This window comes from Pseudopodoces humilis, chromosome 1 (assembly GCF_049639895.1).
Source record: "Pseudopodoces humilis isolate 2021_Gansu_Grassland_sample_001 chromosome 1, ASM4963989v1, whole genome shotgun sequence".
NCBI lineage: Eukaryota > Metazoa > Chordata > Aves > Passeriformes > Paridae > Pseudopodoces > Pseudopodoces humilis.
The window spans coordinates 132776932-132794773 of record NC_142200.1 but is presented as its reverse complement, the minus strand read 5'-3'; the positions used below and the strand labels follow the sequence as shown (position 1 = coordinate 132794773).

At 35.0% G+C, this 17842-nt stretch overlaps 1 protein-coding gene across 1 annotated transcript in view; it reads right to left on the bottom strand.

Annotated features, from left to right (window-relative positions):
• MALRD1 (MAM and LDL receptor class A domain containing 1) overlaps positions 1 to 17842 on the bottom strand; it is a 237291-nt gene that overhangs the window by 132934 nt on the left and 86515 nt on the right. Inside the window, exons 22-26 of the mRNA XM_088057480.1 lie at positions 12386 to 12542; positions 8850 to 8960; positions 7746 to 7959; positions 3968 to 4215; positions 1139 to 1430 (exon numbers count right to left, since the gene is read on the bottom strand). Of these exons, the coding sequence (XP_087913606.1) occupies positions 1139 to 1430; positions 3968 to 4215; positions 7746 to 7959; positions 8850 to 8960; positions 12386 to 12542 (1022 nt within the window). The remainder of the gene's footprint in view (positions 1 to 1138; positions 1431 to 3967; positions 4216 to 7745; positions 7960 to 8849; positions 8961 to 12385; positions 12543 to 17842) is intronic.

Here is a 17842-nt window from a genome sequence, read left to right as displayed (position 1 = left end):
TTGCAATAAATTTCCATGATTGGTTTGGCAGAAGTAGGAAGCCAGTAGTACTAGAACTGGCACCTTATCAGAGAGATGTCTGGAAAATTTTGCCCATATCTTTCCTGCTTATCTTGTGCTCAAAGTTCAGTGCGATTTCTTGGGTTTGATGTAGTGTCATCAGTGTTACTTCCCAATGCCTGAGCAGTGCTTAATGACTTCCTAAAGGAGAAGGCTACTCATTAGCAGCAGTAACAAAGCAAAGTTGCTCACATAAATTAATGATCCATTCTCGTGGTAGTCCTTGACACTGGGAAATATTAACTTTGTTTTATTGATCAGAAAGACAGAGAAGTGAGATAAAATGACTTTCTGCAGCCATGCAGGAAATTTGTAGTAGGCCCAGGAACAAAATGCATCTCCTAAATTCCACTTCAGGGCGTTACATTTCAGTAGCTCTGTGATAAATGTAGAAGGAGAAAAAAGATTTGTCCTGTTCTGTCAAAAAGAGTCTTTTCTTCATCATTTGTGTCCAAGCAAATACTGCTAACATACAGCATCAGTGCTTTCATGAGTAGCTCTTACCTTGGGGTTGTTGGGATCCATCCCCATCCAAACTGTGTAATTGCTGGTAAATGTTTACTGAGTCTTATTTCCCTAGTGCAGTAAGTGAGGATGGTGCAAATAATTGCACTGGTGCTGGCACCATACCACACAGGCAGAAGATGGATATGGTGCCTAAGCAGTATTAGTAGCAATTCCTACCAGCCAAAAAACATTTAAGCCTGCTGGCCTTATTGCAAACTATCCATATTAGCTCTGTCCCTCTCAGTTCTTTATTCTACAGAATTCTATTTTACAACTTTTGATAAATAAATCCTACTAAATTAAGCAGGATATTGGCTAAGTGTGCATGGCTGGACAAGAAGCTTTGCAGATTCACAATGGCTGACTCAGTACCCAAACAACTATTTCATGAAATGATTTTATTAGAATTTCATGGGCTGCCTAAAAGTGTTAGAATTTCTACATGTCTTTAGCATGTATACATGTATAATACCCATACTATTTCTCTTTGGAAAGAGAGACAAAGAAATGAAAATAATGCTGCTATTCCATCTTTCTAAGCTTACATAGACTGACCATAACAGGAACATACCTGTTGGAGGTAGCCCTGTGGGTTCTGCTGGTAAAAATTCCTGGGATGGTAAGCAGTCCCTGGAAAACGTGAGGTCATCAAGTGCTATGCCATCTTTGGCACCTTTTCCAGCTATTCCTTCAAAGACAACTTGAAAATCTTCGTCTCCAGACAGGGTCAAGGCCTTGCGCTGCCAGAAATTTCCCTGGTTTCCAGTAAGATTGAGGAGAATTTTTTCATGTTTCAATGTAGTTCTCTGGTAGATAATCAGAGATCCAATGTGAGCTCCATACATATGATAATAGAAAATTATCTGTAAGCAAAAACGAGAGCATAAGTCATGCAATAGATGACTTCAGTCAAATTCTGCTATTGTATTTATTCTAATTCTTAAACTAATTTCATTCAGTGTAGTCATTAATTTTACTGATTGAAAAATAATTTAATCAAAAGGCAACAAAGCAACTTACTAGTGGCAATTCTCTACCTATTCCATAAGCCAAACTTCAAAACCAGCATTAAAATATTTAACAGCAGCTCTTACATCCCTTTGCATAACTCTTGCATTTAAATGTAAAAAAACTAAGATACTTTTTAAGGAAACAAAGGAATGGCATAGTGCCATTTACAATATAGGAAACAACTTCAATTTACCAAACAATTTTCTGGTTAAAAATATGTTTGTGTAGATTATAGAGTGTGCAATTAGAAAATAATCCAATCTATAATGGGAGCAAAATTTCTGCATGGACATGTGCAAAAAATCCCCCCTAATAAGAGATATTTGCATTAGAAAACAGTGATTTATATATTTTTAGTAAAAATGGGGAAGATTTGAAATACAAAGTAAGAAATACATACAGAAAAAGATCACTGAAAAAAAAATCATTATCATTAACTGCACTCCCAGTTCTTTCCATTTAAGTCTTGGATTTCTCTTCCTTTTGAAGATGGAGCTTTGTTTCTTAAAGTCTTGTATATCAACAAAATATTTTTATTTATTTATGTCCCTTTATAGTTACTGCTCTATATTTGTTTCCTTTGCATATAACTTGTCCCATTGATGTAAATATTCCTTTTCCAATGATTTGACATGGTCTAAGATCCCATACTAAATCTCTTGTAATATATGATGTAGCATTTTCTTCTCAAATAACCCATCAGAAAGAGTAAAATACTTCAGGGGGCTCTCTGATCTTTTGAGGTTTTGGATCTTGAAATATTTTTTTCCATTTATACAATTTCCTATACCAGAAATTGTATTTCCTTCAGTCATTTATCTATGTGTAAGTTTCAGAACTGCTTAGAACCTTCAAAAAGTAAAATATCATAAATATGACTAACTGTTTCAGGCCACATCATGAATGTCGAGTGTTTGGTCTGTACTAGGTGCAAAAACTTGTGTGTTTTTGTAAATAGTTTTCCATGATAAAAGCAACAACAGTTCCCCATAGTTACATTTCAAGCACTTAATTGCATTTAACGTGTGAGACATCATAACAGTACAGATGTCAACATATCATTCTCAGTTATTCTGTATTTCTTTGCATATGTTTTATGCTTCATAGAAGCCAAAAAGTGAAAAAGTTACTTTTAGAGCACAAACCAGATAATGTAGCGAAAGAGATACTCTCAAATATGACGCTAGAAGCAGAAGGCCAAAATATCCGTATAAGCAGAATATAAGCAGAATTTGTATAAGCAGAATTTTTTTAATATGTATATTTTAGGCAATACAAAAAAACATGGTTCCAATTTTTTAGATAGTTTTATAATGGGTAGATTAAAGTTTGTTACTGGATATCGTAATTATTCAAGTTTTCTTTTGAATCATAAAATGAAACCCCTTATGTTTAATACTTCCTGACTTTCTTATGTATTAAGAGTTTGCCGTATTTTCAGAGAGAAGTATTTCAGTAAAATGAACTGGTTAGAAATCTCAAAAATAAGCAGAATTCTTTCTAAGTTACAGATAAAGTCTTTGCTCAGGAATATTCTTCAGGAATCGTATGAGATAAATGAAACGAGAGGTTTGTGACTTGACATTTTGCACAGGGATGTCACCTGCACAGCCAGTAAACTGTTGAGGAATATTTCAGTCTAAGACCACCTTCATTTGATGGGCATAGTTCTGTGATCACACAAACAGTTAATTTCCAAAGCTTTTTATAAAATGGCCTCATAAAAATTATCCTCTTGAGAGGCCTACTTATTAGATGTATAAAGGTAAACTTGCAGTTTCAAAATAAGGCATAACTAAATTTTCTAGAAAGTTATATTTTTAGGAAAGACTATAAAAGATGTATCAAAATCAGGAAACTTTTTATTCCAGGTTTGCAAAGAAATGTTCAAGTTGAAGTTACCACAATGTTTGTGGTGTAATGTTTTGGAAGATCAAAGTTTATCCTTTTCCATTCTCTAGAGAAGAGCTGGTGACAAAGCTCTCTATCACACATCCTTCCTTTTGCAGTTGCATTCTTTGAAAAGCAATTGTTACTGCACTTATAAACACTTTCTCCATAAAATCAGAAACCATTAAATAGTTGTTTGCTACTTTGGATGAGTTGCATAAGACATTATAAATCAGACACTGTTTACTGTCAGCTTCATCTGTATCTCATGGAGTACTCATTTATTTCCAGAATCATTCTTCTTCCTCAGCAAAGTACATTTTTTTTCTTATGGCTTCAATGAAATAAGATTTGATCCTGACTTCTCTACAAAAGGATGGGATTTTTTTCTCCCTCAAGGATTATTCCAGTAATCATCTTTAATCATTTTAGGAGTACTCTCTTGGTGCAATCTAGAAACCAAATTCTCAGTTCTTGCTGCTACCACACCCTCACATACCTTGCAGTTTTTATTCTTTCTGCTTAAGACAGGACTAGAAATCCTAGCTTTCTGTCCTGGTAGCTGAAAAAATGAACTCCTTATAAAAATATAATGACCAGATGGTTCTTGCAGTGTATGATCAGTAGCTGGTCCAGTGCCCAGTTTTGCAGTACTGCTAGTTCTGAGGTGCCAGTTGAAATCATCATTTTCATCTTGCTTCCATTCACAAAGGTCAAACTCAAAACTGCAATGCCCAATAGATGTACCTGAAATATATTTGCACACACACAAAAAAAGATTTATTTTCTAGTTAATTAGGTACATATAGTACAACCTAGCACTCAAATCTATGGGAAAAAAACCCAAAAACTTCACTACAAAAAAATAATATTCATCTACCTCATTAAAAAGAGCATTTTTAATGTTCTGGACTATAATATTAAGACAAACCTGCTTGCATATATATGAGGTGGGTCCAGTGCTATTTTTATAAGAGTCAACAGAATCCTGTGAATAAATGTAACCAAATTCAGTTAATTATTTTAGCTCCTTAGGGTCTTAATTGGCCCTCCATAGAGCATTCAAGACATGTGCAGAAACAAACTTCTTTCTGAAGGAACCTGTTAACATCAGGTGAGAACAGGAAGAAAAGCTTATATCTAGGGAATGGACACATCAATGAATGTATTGAGCATTATAAAAACACAGCCTCTAAATAGACACAGATAGACAAAACATAATTGGGGGTGTGATAATCTCGAGCTGAATCTCACCCAAAGTTAGTCTACTTTCACTTGTATTATTTCAGCCGATATAGAAACATAGATAATTATGTTGGTGTGGATTGTGTCCAAAGAAGGGTAAAGGCCTGGGACACAGGTCTGATGAGGAGCAGCTGAAGGGGTGTTTGGAGGAAAGGAGGGCCAGGGGTGACCTTATTGCTCCTGACCACTACTGGAAGGGAGGTTATAGCGAGGTGGGGTCAGTGCCTTCTCCCAGGTAACAAGTGATAGGAAAAGAAGGTCCTCAAGTTGCACCAGAAGATGCTAAGATTGGATGGTAGGAAAAAGTTTTTCACTGAAAGGTTTGTTAAGTGTTGGAACAAGGCTGCCTGGGGAAGTGGTTGAGGCACCATCCCTGGAGGTCTTTAGAAGACACATAAATGTGGCACCTAGGGACGTGGTTTGGTGGTGAAATTTTCAATGCTAGGTTAACAGTGGGATTTAATGATCCTGAAGGCCTTTTCCAAAATAAATGATTCTAAGATTATCTACATATCTCCTTAAGTTGTACTTAAGGCCTAGAAATGGAGAAAGCTGTCATGATTCTGGTTGATTTTTATATGCATCAACATCCATGCTCTTTATCAATTCTTGAATCTTGAATATGAAAACACCCAGCATGGTTAATAAACTGTCCACATAAATTAAGGTTAAGTCAATTGCATCATTCCAGAAGTTTAATTTCTGTATATTTTTCTCTCTGTAAATCTATAAATTCACTATAATGATTACCAAGACTAAAATTGCTGAAATAAGCTGGAATTTCAGCATACTTCAGGAGGCTTTTGACTGTGCCCTGAATATTCTTACTCTTATTGCTGAAAAGGAAAGTGCTTTGAAGATAAATTTGGAAACTGCTTGCGTTATTTTGCAGGACAATATGAGAAATTACAAAATGTCTCTTCCAAGTATGACCAAAATCTGAGCCTCTTCTGAGGTCTGATAAAATTCAGCCACTTGAAAATAGTATTATTTAACTGGAAGGTACTCAGAAGCATCAGTAACCAGGCCAATGATCTAGAATCCACAGAATCTAGACATGGACCAAATCAGGACAGACAGCTACCTCCAAAATTTCAGGCTGAAATCAGATAAAATATTTTTTTCTTTGAATTTTAATCTGTGAATGTCATAAAGTAAAAAAAGTTAGAAACTTTTTATTAAAAGTATGAGCTATTTAGCAAAACTAGCTTCCTTTTTACCTTTGTCTGCAAATATTGTGTCATCTGAAGTAACAATTAAAACCAACCAGACCTGGTTGGTGAAATTATATTATTATTTTTTATGAAAATCACAGATGGTAGATTAACTCATTTGAATGCTACTGCTCATAAAATTTGTTTTAATCATATTTTTCCAACTAATTTAGTTCCTTAATATTTCAAGATCACTCTTAAAGAAATCCCTTCCATTATTTGCAAATTCCATCTTGAGTAATAAAATTAAATTTATGCATAGAACTGACCATTTTATTTTAAAGACATGTTTTCAAGAATCAAGACCTCAAGTCATGAGCACTGATATCTCTGCTACTGCTGTGCATGTTGGGTCTTACCTCATCTAAGTTTAGATGTCCTTATAGGATCTCTGTAGTCAACAAAGAGAAATACTCTTATCTACAGGACAACTTATTTATCTAACTCAAACAACTGATTATAAGTTGCATGAACTTCAGCCTGAAAACAAGTTACTCCACTGATGCAAAAGAGAATTTAAACAGCCTGCTTAGAAGCTCAAGTTCCTGCAGATGATTATGCACTTGCATATTAAATAACTCCTGTGTTTTTAAAAGATCATAATGGTTTACTGTAATGCTTACAATTAAAATTCAGTTATTGAAAATTTTAAAAATAATCTTACAACTTTTTTTCCTTAGTTAAAAATAATAATAAAAACATGTTAGAGGAAAGCATTCATTTAATGATACTGTTTCAATTAATGTCATCCAATGGGAAATTGGAATAAAATCTTTACTGTAGAGATTGCAAAACTAAATTCCATCAGTTTATTTGAAGCATTTTTCCCTTAGTGCTTCAATTTATACTTGTCTGATGATATTTCATGGGAAACACAGACAATGCAGAAAATGAAAAGAAAAACAACAACAAACAAAAACCTCATTAATATTTTAAAATTTCAGGAAAAAAAAGTCAAAGTTTGAGAATATTTTTTAACAGAGTAATTACAATTTGAAATACTCTTTATTTTTAGTTGCAGAAGATCTGAACTGGTCCCCAGATAGGTTAGTGTTGTGCTATTCCTGGATTGGAAATCATTGAGTAGTTTAATGGTATGAAAATAATTTACAAAACATGGTTCCATTGCCACGTACCTTAGTTTTTATGGGATGTCAGCATACCTTTGCTTCACAGAATTGTATTCACTGAGGGTTTTATAAACTGAATTAGTATTCTCAATAAAAATGAAACAACTGTTAATATGGAACCAAACAATGGAGATTTGATCATGTGAGCATTTCCCACATTTGTAGAAGTAAAAAAAAGAAGGTGTTAATACCATATACTGTGATCCAGGAGGAGACATTTGATATGAAACATCATTCTTCGAATCAGATACTACATCTGCTGCTTCTTGATATGTCTTGTAAAACCAAAATTGTACAATATTCAGATTAAAATAATTTGCTGAGACCTGACAACCCTTGAAATATCTGAGGTAGGTCCCTCATCTCCCAAAGGTATTATGCTTGAATTATTTTTTCAGCTTTAATACATTCTTTTCATATGGAAAGCAGGATAATTTTATTCTGCTTTTAAAGACAGCTGCTTTCTGAGTTATTTTAAGACATTCATTAGCAGCTCTTTGTATTTTGTATCAAGTGATTTTAAATTAAATAATAATAATTTAAAATCCCTAAAAACCAAGGAATAGAATTAAGTTATTACCTTCTTTGCTTTCTTAGCTGATGAGCTGTCAAAAGTATTTGAGTAATAAAAAAATCACAGCAGGCACAGTTATTTATGATAATTATATTAAAAAACTACCATACTTACTGCAAATACTAGGGCTTTCATCTGAGTTATCTTCACAGTCATTTACAAAATCACACAGATTATTCTTTGGGATGCAGTACTTGTTGGCACACATGAATTCTTCTGATGTGCAAGGTTTGTCTGAGATAAGCAGAGGGGAACAATCTTCAAAGGTAATATCATCCACTGCCACATCTCCCATGTAACTGACACCACGTTTTGCCCTGAAAATAACCTAATAAAAATTACAGAGTTATTACAGTAAGCCACTGATAAGACAGAGAAAAGCTTATACAGACAGCATAAAAGAACAGAGACTGATGGTCCTCACAAATCTTTTAATATGAAGTGGTCAGTTCTTACTGTTTTTAAGAATTAAGCATAATTCTATGAAAATTCTACAAAATCTTGTACTACAGTTGGTACAGATCTGTCACTATAGTTATTGAAGGACCATCTTCTAACATTACGAAGCACAAAAAAAAAGGAAATAAATCATGCCACTCGAGATACAAGTCCTCACTCACCCTGAGCTAATAACAAGGGTTCCTCCTACTTCTGCAAAGTCTGAAAAAGACTAGTGTGTCATTCATCATTTATTCCCATGAATGTAAAAGGAATTTTAAAATTTCATTAAAATTCCAAGACACAAGTATCATGAAACGTAACTCTTTTAAACCTGTGTTACTGACTGTCCTTGGGGATTTTTTGGTTTTTTTGTAAGTCTACAGCTAAGCAAGTATCTCTAAGAGGTTTGGAAACCTGCTCCAATTTCAAAGCAAACATCATGCTCAAGATTCTTTTTCCAAAACCTAGATGTTTTTACTTACTGTGCACTAAGGAGAAAGAAGCAGAATATTTTAAGCAGAATCAGAGAATCCCTCTATCAAGGATAGATGGAATTCTCAGTCTTAAAAATGGATATAAGTCTGAGATTAAAGAGGTGTGAGAAATCTCCAAAAACATGAGTCCAGCTCAGAGAATTAATCAGACAGCCAAAAAGATGATTTCTTATATGTGGGAGGAGATGTACATGTAAAAAGGAAAATGAGAAGGTGAAGAATGCTTAATATAGAAGTACTAATAGCCAGCTGTCTAGGAAGCACATCACAGAGGAAGACACACCTGAAAATTTGAATGAATTCCTAAGAACACCTCTGCTCTGTTCCACTGGGGACCTTGGCTGCCACTTTGAGTCCACAATTTAGAAGTCTTGTTACTGCTTTTATAGAGCACCTAAAAAAGAAAATAATTCTAGGTCATAAAAAAATATGTTTCCATTACCAACTCACTTAAGAGTCTTATAATCATATTCAAGAGTATAATATTATCTTGTACATCTAATCTCTATTCCACCACTGAAATTCACATCATCATAGAATATCTGGAATTGTAAGGGGCCATCAAACCTGAATCCCTACTCCTTACAGGACTACCTAAATCTGAACCAAGGGACTAGGGCTGTTGATGTGCTCCTCTGTGCCTGTGCCCTGGGGAGTCTGCTGCAGTGCCCAGCCACCCTCTGAGTCAAGAACCATTTCCTAGTGCCCACCAGCCTGATGCCCATGGATATGTCAGTATAAATGACTAAACTAAGAAATAATGTTTTAAGGTTTTCTGGTCTCCTCATGAACATACCCAGCCCACAGCCTTAACTGGACTAATGTATCTCATTAATTTATCCAGAGTGGCCAGCAGTGAATAAAAACTGTTCATTAGTGGGTTGTGATTCAACTGTACAACATGGAGACAGGGTTAACAAGACTTACTGAAAAATATATTTGTTCATGCATACAATTAACTGCTCTTCCAGAATGGATTTTCTTGTCCTGATTCTTACAAAACATTTTGTTTCTTCTACAAATAATTTGTTTTTCTTATTTTATAAAGACAAAATTTCATCTGTCTAAGCAATGAAAGACTTCTAAAAACCCACAACCTTGTAAACAGCAAACTGGGGAATATTGACACACTTCAACATGAGCAGAGAGTCCTAAATATTCTTTGTTCCAATCTCTTGTGCATCCAAATTCAACTGAGCTGACAATAACAAGATGGGTGTTTGATGATGTGTGTCAAGCTGTGTCTCCAGCCAGTACTAGCAGAGCTAAACATCCATTCACCAGTTTCCTGAACTACTTCTGCTTTCAAGGATTTACTGCTACTCTGTGTAATCTCCTTAAGGCAGCACAGGCATTTTTCATCATAATGAAAATAACCCCTTTTTTTGGCTTGAAATTTATGCAGTCCCATGAGTGTATATGATATTGCATAACAGTAAGTTCTGCCAAGCAAACAGCAAATCATCACACTAAAGAGCTTTCATTTTAGGGGGAAGAAAATAATAGATAATATATTAAATTAGGTAGAAAAACAAGTGACATCTGACTTTGACACAGACAGGAGTATCTGCCATAGAAGACATGAATTTTAAGTGAAAATAAATAAATTAGTGAGAAAGGTATTACAGATATTATTTGAAAGAATAAAGAGTGCTGAATATGAAAAATATCTTTTTTTACTCTCAAATACAAACAATATATTTATTTGAAGGTAGATATGTGTGTGATTATAGACCCACACACATGTTTTTACAGACTGTCAGTTATCTACTCTATTATGTATCCAATTCCTTCATCATAAATTCGTATTTTTTATCATGTAATGATAAAGGTTAAATCTTTAGAGTAAAACATGGCCATCCATTTGTGTGTTATTAAAAGCCAAGGCTTCCCTGTACCTTAGTGCACTTTGAACCTCCACGCATTTTAATTACATTGCAAAAAGACACATCTAATAATTCTTTGGTAGAATTACCCAAGCCAAGTCAAAGTACAGAAACTAAATAAAAAAGATTCCAACAAATAATCAAACTGAGGTTGTTCAAGAAAATGACAGCAAATCAATGTTTAAGAAAGTAATAGAAACGCAGGAAGGTACCCATTCATGCAAATGGCAAGAAAATCTTCAACAATCCTACATGATATTTGATGGCATGGATGCAGACTTACAAGTAAAAGCTGAAAAAATGTAGTGGTCTTGGGGGAAGATATGGATAAAAGATCTTTTAAGCACAGAAAATATTCTCATTCTTGCAATACTTAGAGCCTTCTTAATATAAATAATAAGAAATCACCTAAATAATTTTATATTCTGAGTTATTATTAAACCCATTATTAACTGATTAATCGAGCAATTGAAACCAGGCAATTATTTACAGTGTCGAAAGGTTTCATGATTTTCCTTTGGTACATTATAAAATGAAATAAGTTGTGGGTGAGGAAGAATCAGTTAGAGGGAGATTGTAATCAGTGTTGAAACTGAGAAAAGAAAAAAATCCATATTATCCACATTTGCCTTTTGTGCTGGAAATACTGGGCATGGCTTCATAGAATTTGCTGTTGATTTCTACAAAACACCCTTTAAATGTAATTCCAACTAACATGGGTTCTTACACTGTAAAGAATCCTGGACCCTGGAGTATGCAAAGAAGTCCCAAAGCACACTAATTGGTCCCAAGCCTTAAAACTGTGGATGAACCATCTTTATCCTCTGATTTCCTACTGATACTGATTAATTAATGTTTGACCACCTGCCAAGCAGCCTAGCAAGATCTTTACCTAGTTCAGGGAAATTTAAGAATATTTTTAAAAATTGTTTAGGAAAAAATCCATGCAAACATAGAACGAGAATCCACTAAACATCTAGCGAGTCACATGCACGGCATGTAGTTCACCACATCCCAGATTACATTGCTAATGTCAGCACATATATTAATTTTTTTGTAAAAACAGCTGAATTATGTCACCTTTCATTATAATTTGTAATTCTGAGTAACTGGGCTGGTGAGAATTTATTTATATTTAAATCCTCATGCACTGACCACATCCAATATAATACTATGTTCATAAGTGACTGGGTAACTTATATGAGTATTTTTTTCAATCCATTCCTGATGCTGTAGGTATTCCATAACATTCCTGGGAAATCCCATTATATGCACACGGGTGTGTGGTAAAAATAATTGTTTAGAACAATGTTGCTGTTTTGTTAATTTCTCTCTGCAGTGGCTTATTTGATCTACAAGCTGCTAAGGAGTTTAATTTCCTTTACAGAAGTGCTTTTATTTTAACTGAAATGAAGAAAAGGATATGGGAAAGAAGATTTGTTGCTTATATGCCACAGAAATAGCTCAGTACTGCTTACATGACTATAATTAATCTCTGAAAGTGATATGTTCAGCTTTTCAAGGAATACATTCTTTCTACAAAATTTTATGTCTAATTTTGATAAAATTACTTCTTTTTTTCATCCTCCCACATTAGCCAAAGACCTTGATGTCCAGATATCTATTGCTGCTTTTCAGTGTCAAACAGTACCATGTGATACAAAACTTTTCCTTGTATGGAAGTTCCAACACTGGCATGTGTATAAAAGTCACAATTTCTGCTTGTTGTAGAAATTTATGATTTCTCCAGTCTATTTGAGCTAATGCTTCCTTCATATCATAACATGCTGAAAGGAGTAGAGTGCTAGGAATTGTTAATTTTCATTTATTAGCAGCCTGGGTTTTAAGGAAACTAAAAGAGAAGGCATGAGTTTCCCCACAGTAACTTCATGCAGAAAAACAGAACAAAACTAAATAAAGAGCATCTCCATACCTCCAGAGAACCTATTGTTGAACCATTCATGTGGTTCCAGAATATGATTTTGCATCTGGGCCCTGTAAGGGAGATGACTGGGGTAGCAATGTCAGCTGTGTGACCAAACTCTCCATTTGAGCTGTCTGCAAAGAGATACCAGCCTTCTTCAGTGCACCTGCTCAGAGAAAAAGGGTTATAATTTATTAAAGCAAAATATTTCATCATAATTAATTGAAGACTGCAATATTTCCTTAGATGGCATCTGCTGTCTGGGTATCTGGATGCATCATAGTGTGTAGCCAGAATCAAAAAAATTCCCTTGTAAATGCAGCTAGTATTTTTATATCAGAGATTGGCAAAAAAACAAAAAAAAAAAAAAATTAAGCTGAAGCTTCATTGAAAAATGGAAGCACAGGATGTGGGCTAGAGGGACTCTGGTTTTCCCTACTACCCTCTTTACTCAGGGGATTTAGAGGGTTTGATCCTGGATTAATGTTAGGAAAACCCAATATATTGGATGAAATTTTGTCTCCTATGCTGCTGGGAAAGATGAGGTGTCTTTGAAGTAAGCATCAGACTCTGAGTGTACTCTGAGACCAGAAGTGAAGTTTTAGCATTTTGGGTATTTAAAATTTAGCCCCTAAAAGCCTTACTTTCCAAAATAAAATGCAGCTGTTCACCAAAGACAAATTTTTCTCCAACAGAAGTGCTTCATGCTCAGTACTCCTCAAAAGAATCTTTCCCAGCAAGTGCTTACAAATCTGACAATGGAACCTATGTTTTTAAATAGGTGATGGTATTAGGTTTTCCTCTCCTTTTGGTTTTCCTGATTGGCTGAGTTCTGAGCAAACACTCTGTAAAGTTGTACCACTACAGCTGTGAGAAGACAATGACCTGAGAAGAAACTGCCAAGAGAAACACAATATGCTCAAAGACATCATGACATCAGGCTCTTCACAGACTAAAAATCCTGCCTAGTGGGAAGAGTAAGGAATTTACTGGTACAGGGTCAGAAACAGGCCTTCAAAAATCCTCACAAATCAGAGACTTTTTTTTAGCTAAGCTACTGCTTCTATCTTCCCATGTATCACACCAACCAACCAACCAACCAACCAGTCAAAAAAGCAACATTTTAATGGTACAGATCTTCATTTTTCATAGATCAGATATGTTACATGTGAGATCACGGAAAACTGCTCATAAATATAGCAGAGACCAAAGTTCATCTGGGTGGATTCCTAGGGGAAAGAGCTGGGATCTGTGGAAATCAGGATCTTCTCTACAATCTTATTTTTCCTTTTCATGAGAAGGCAGATAAGAGAATTGCTGCTGATACTTTTCTTTTATTGCTGAATCCTGGCCACTCAGACATTTTTATAATTACTGCATGCATTTGCTTCATTCTATAGTGTAAGTATTAAAACCTTCTCCTAATAAACTGCCTGTACTATAACTAATATTTGAAAACTTTGAAAACTCACATCTACAGATCTTTCAAGAAGTATGCATTTGGAAAACTCATTTTTTCCCTCCTTTCTGCCGAAGAGAGCTGTTATTTCAAGGTAGAAATTTTAGGTTTCTTTTTTGCCTTGTAGGTAAAAGAGGCCCCAGTTCTCTTAACTGCAAAAATATTGAAAAATTCAGAATTTACTCTGCTTCTGGGAACTCATGCCTTCAGTGGTCCAAGGGTGTTGGCACTGTATTTACAACAACATTTAAAAGGATGGTAAGAAGCAGAACAATAAAAAGCTCTGAAGAGCAGCAACACTTACAGATCTTATACTTTCCACAATATTCACTGTTACATCCATGCCTCTCAGTGAGATTAATTTGAAACAGTGGCAGGGTACATGATGAAACTCAGTCATACATCTCTTTTTGGCATGTTCTCTCAGGCAGAGGCAGGCCAAAGATCACACCTAGGCCTAGATCCTACTGTCCCATAGCACAGCCTAAGACAGGTGTCACTTCACCTTTTCTGACCTTGTTTCAGTGTTTGCTATAATAACACATTTAAAACTAATAAAGCAGATGAAAGTCCCCTGTATGAAACACTTCACAGTTTTAGCCATTAAACACAGTGCTGGTATGTGATTGCAAGAACATTAAGGTTATGAGGGCAAGTAATGGGAAATGGAGGGCTAAGTATGTGTAGAGCATCCTTGCTGACTTTCATTCCTATCATGGGAATTTTTACACTTAGGACTACAAGATTAATGTACTTGTGACCTATCCATGTTTAAAAAGAAAGCTTTCTAATAGTGAAAATTAACGTGCATCGTGTTTGCTCACAGAACAAAGTAATTTCTGTGTCTTGAATTCTTCAGCTGCCTGGTATAGAAGCCTGCATGGAATTTCCAGGGAGGTGCATGAACTGCAGGGGGAAGAGTTTGAAGAAAATAATAAATAATCATTCTGTTTGCAGAGTTCAAATGCTAGAGGGTCCATACCTTCTGTGAATGCAAATATTTTACTAGAGCAAATTAATGTACATGAAATCATCTCTTCAGTTTGTCAAGCTCTGACTTTGAAAGTAAAGGGTTTCTTAGCTGGCCCACTTTTATTTTAAACTAGTAAAAACTATGAAGTGATAAGGTATTTCAAAGCTTTCCATAAACATAAATTATCAGTTTCTCTTACTCTGTCAGATGAGGTTCTTGTCTTACTCCTAACCTTTGTTTTTTAAGTGATCTTCAGAGAAGGTAACTTTCTTCATTGTGAGAGTTAATCAACTGGCCCATCTTTATATTAATTTCTTTCCTATTCCACAAAAAGTCTCCCTTGGTTTTTTTTATTTGTTTGTTTTTTGGGGTGGTTTTTGTTTGTTTTTTGTGTGTGTGCATGTTTTGTTTGTTTGCTTGTTTTATAATGGGATTTCAAGAATTTGATGGTAACAAGTGTAAAACAAGGTATTTTTCAACATGTATAATTGTGATGAAATCTGGCTTTCAGCATATGTAATGTTGAAATTCACCAGAATACAGACAGGCTCCCCTGCCAGTATCTGCAAGAGCTCAGACCAATTTAGAAAACTAACCCATGGAAAACCTCTTAGTTGGCAGCTACACTGTCATTAAAATCTCCATATTTACCCTTTGAAAATAATTAATTTTACCTCTGTACTACAAGCATTCCCTATACAAAGATATTCCTGTGCCAGTCCAAAAATCCTAATTAATTTCAGAGGGAAAATCACAACATTTTAATGGATATAAAATTTTCAACATAAGCAACTGACCTATACTTGCATACTTGTCTTAGATAATAGCTTAATATTTCAAATATCTTTTAAACTGTAGCTGGCAAAGAATGGACATTCGTAGCAGAATCTTCATGCTATTTCTCCCTTCCAGGCATTCAGAAGAACAGAGTGAACTGAACACATTAATTAGGGGAAGATTAGGTGGGTTGAGAAAAGCTGTAGACCTATCAAAAAATTAGGCCCATCTTAAGTCTGGCAGTGTTATCAAGTCACTCATGCTATGAATTACACATTTCAGAGTACTAATTGTCTATTGTTGCAATATCTGAAAGGGGATCAAAATTCATTCAGATAAAGAAGTTCAAGCTCTTATTTAATAAATTTTTTGGACATCTCTGTTTTTGAGGTAATAATTTACAGATTGTTTGAGAATTCCTGATTAAGCTCTTAAATGGACTTGTAAAATGCCTATTACTCATTATTTTTCATTAGGACTGAAAACTGAACCTGATTATAAAACAAACTCCCTTTCACTGAAAAGTTCTGATTTCCTTTCAAATCACAGCAATAATGAGAAAAACAAACAAAAAGAAAACATAAACTGAAGGGGGAAAATTTAGTTTCCTTAGGCTTATAAGTATCCCAATGATCAGCAAACCATACTAAATTTCAAAATTCTGGAAGCAGCAGCCTCCCCACGCATTTCCATTTTTCCTGGTTATATGTGTCCATAAACACTGTACAGTACCTATACAGCATGTCAGAGCCCCACACCTATTATGCATTAAAAGTATTACTCTTCGGCTCTCCAACACCATCTGTCTGGGATCGGCCAGGCCAGTGACCTGCTATTAGCACAGATGGGTTTCTGTACAGAGAAGAAAACAAAATAGTGGTCAGGAAAACCCAGTAAGGCACTAGATGACCTTCAAAAGAAGCACTCTCTTGGCCAAAGGGGAAGGACTGTGGGATATTGGACACATCAGGAAAATATGAGCCATCAAAGTTCAAGCTGATGGGTTGAATCAGCCAAGACAGCGGCTTCAGTTTGCATTTTCCACATCCTCCATATTTTTCAGCATGTTATCAGGCTAGTGGGGCTGTGGGAGATCACTCTCTTCTCTTGCTTCTTTCCCCCAAAGCATGGATAACCACCAGCCAGAAGTTTTGCTGAAGTTAATGCATTTGCAGGTTTTTTTTGTTTTAAATTAGCTGATTTCCTTGATAAAAACCTTTCATCAGAAGATTTCTGGGAAAAAAAACAACTAATGAGTTGTTAAATTTTAACTTTTAACTCCTAAAAATATATATTTATAAGAAAATATTTATGGTTTTGTCATTTTTTTTCTTGTACTGTCATCAGAAGATAGAACTGGTGTTTTAATGCTTTATATATTTGACACAAGGTGGTTGCAAACTGTGGTACTTTGACCTTTCCATCATGCTGACTCCATTTTCTGTTGATTCCTATTAATTTTTGTTTCTTAGTGTCAAAACCAGATGATATGACAGTTCTGGTAACATTTAAGAAGGCATAAAAAGAAAACTTGTTATATTTTCTAGCAACAAAAGTTGCAATACAAATATATAGCATTCAAAATTCATTATTACAATATTGCAAAGGAAACAGGCAAAGACATGAGGACAGGTTAATCTTTATTTATTCATATAGAGTCCAATATAACCTCAATATTAAGTGTAAAATGGGGAAGCCATGTACATATTCTGCCTTTTACTTGAAATTTGCCTGTAAACTGCTGAAAGGTGGGCAGAAAAACTTAGAAATATTACAAAATATTACAGAAAGTGTTATAGAAAAAACACACACACACACACACACACACACACACACACACACACACATATATATACATACAAAACAAGCCTTCTGTTGAAATAAAAATACTAGCATTTCTCTCAACAACATATGTGCCTGGAGAAATCACAAAAAATGCTTCAAGAATTCAGAAGTGAAAGACAACTTAATATCCAAGCACTCATTCAAGAAGAAATTTATCACCTCCTTTATGGGCTGGGTAACAGCTTCTCACTGCCCATTTGGCTGGTTAGTTCAGTCAGAAGGCCACAGGTGATATAGGAAGGAGAGGATGCTCATGATAGGCAGTGCCAAGGTTTTAAATAAGGTGTATAGTGACTGTAAATCTGAAAGAAATGTGGTGGGGCACGTCTTTAGGAAGCATGAGAAGATTTATGATGAGAAAGAAAGAGAACCAAAAAAAAGAGCCTTGTTTCTTTTGTAGCTGCGCTTGTTA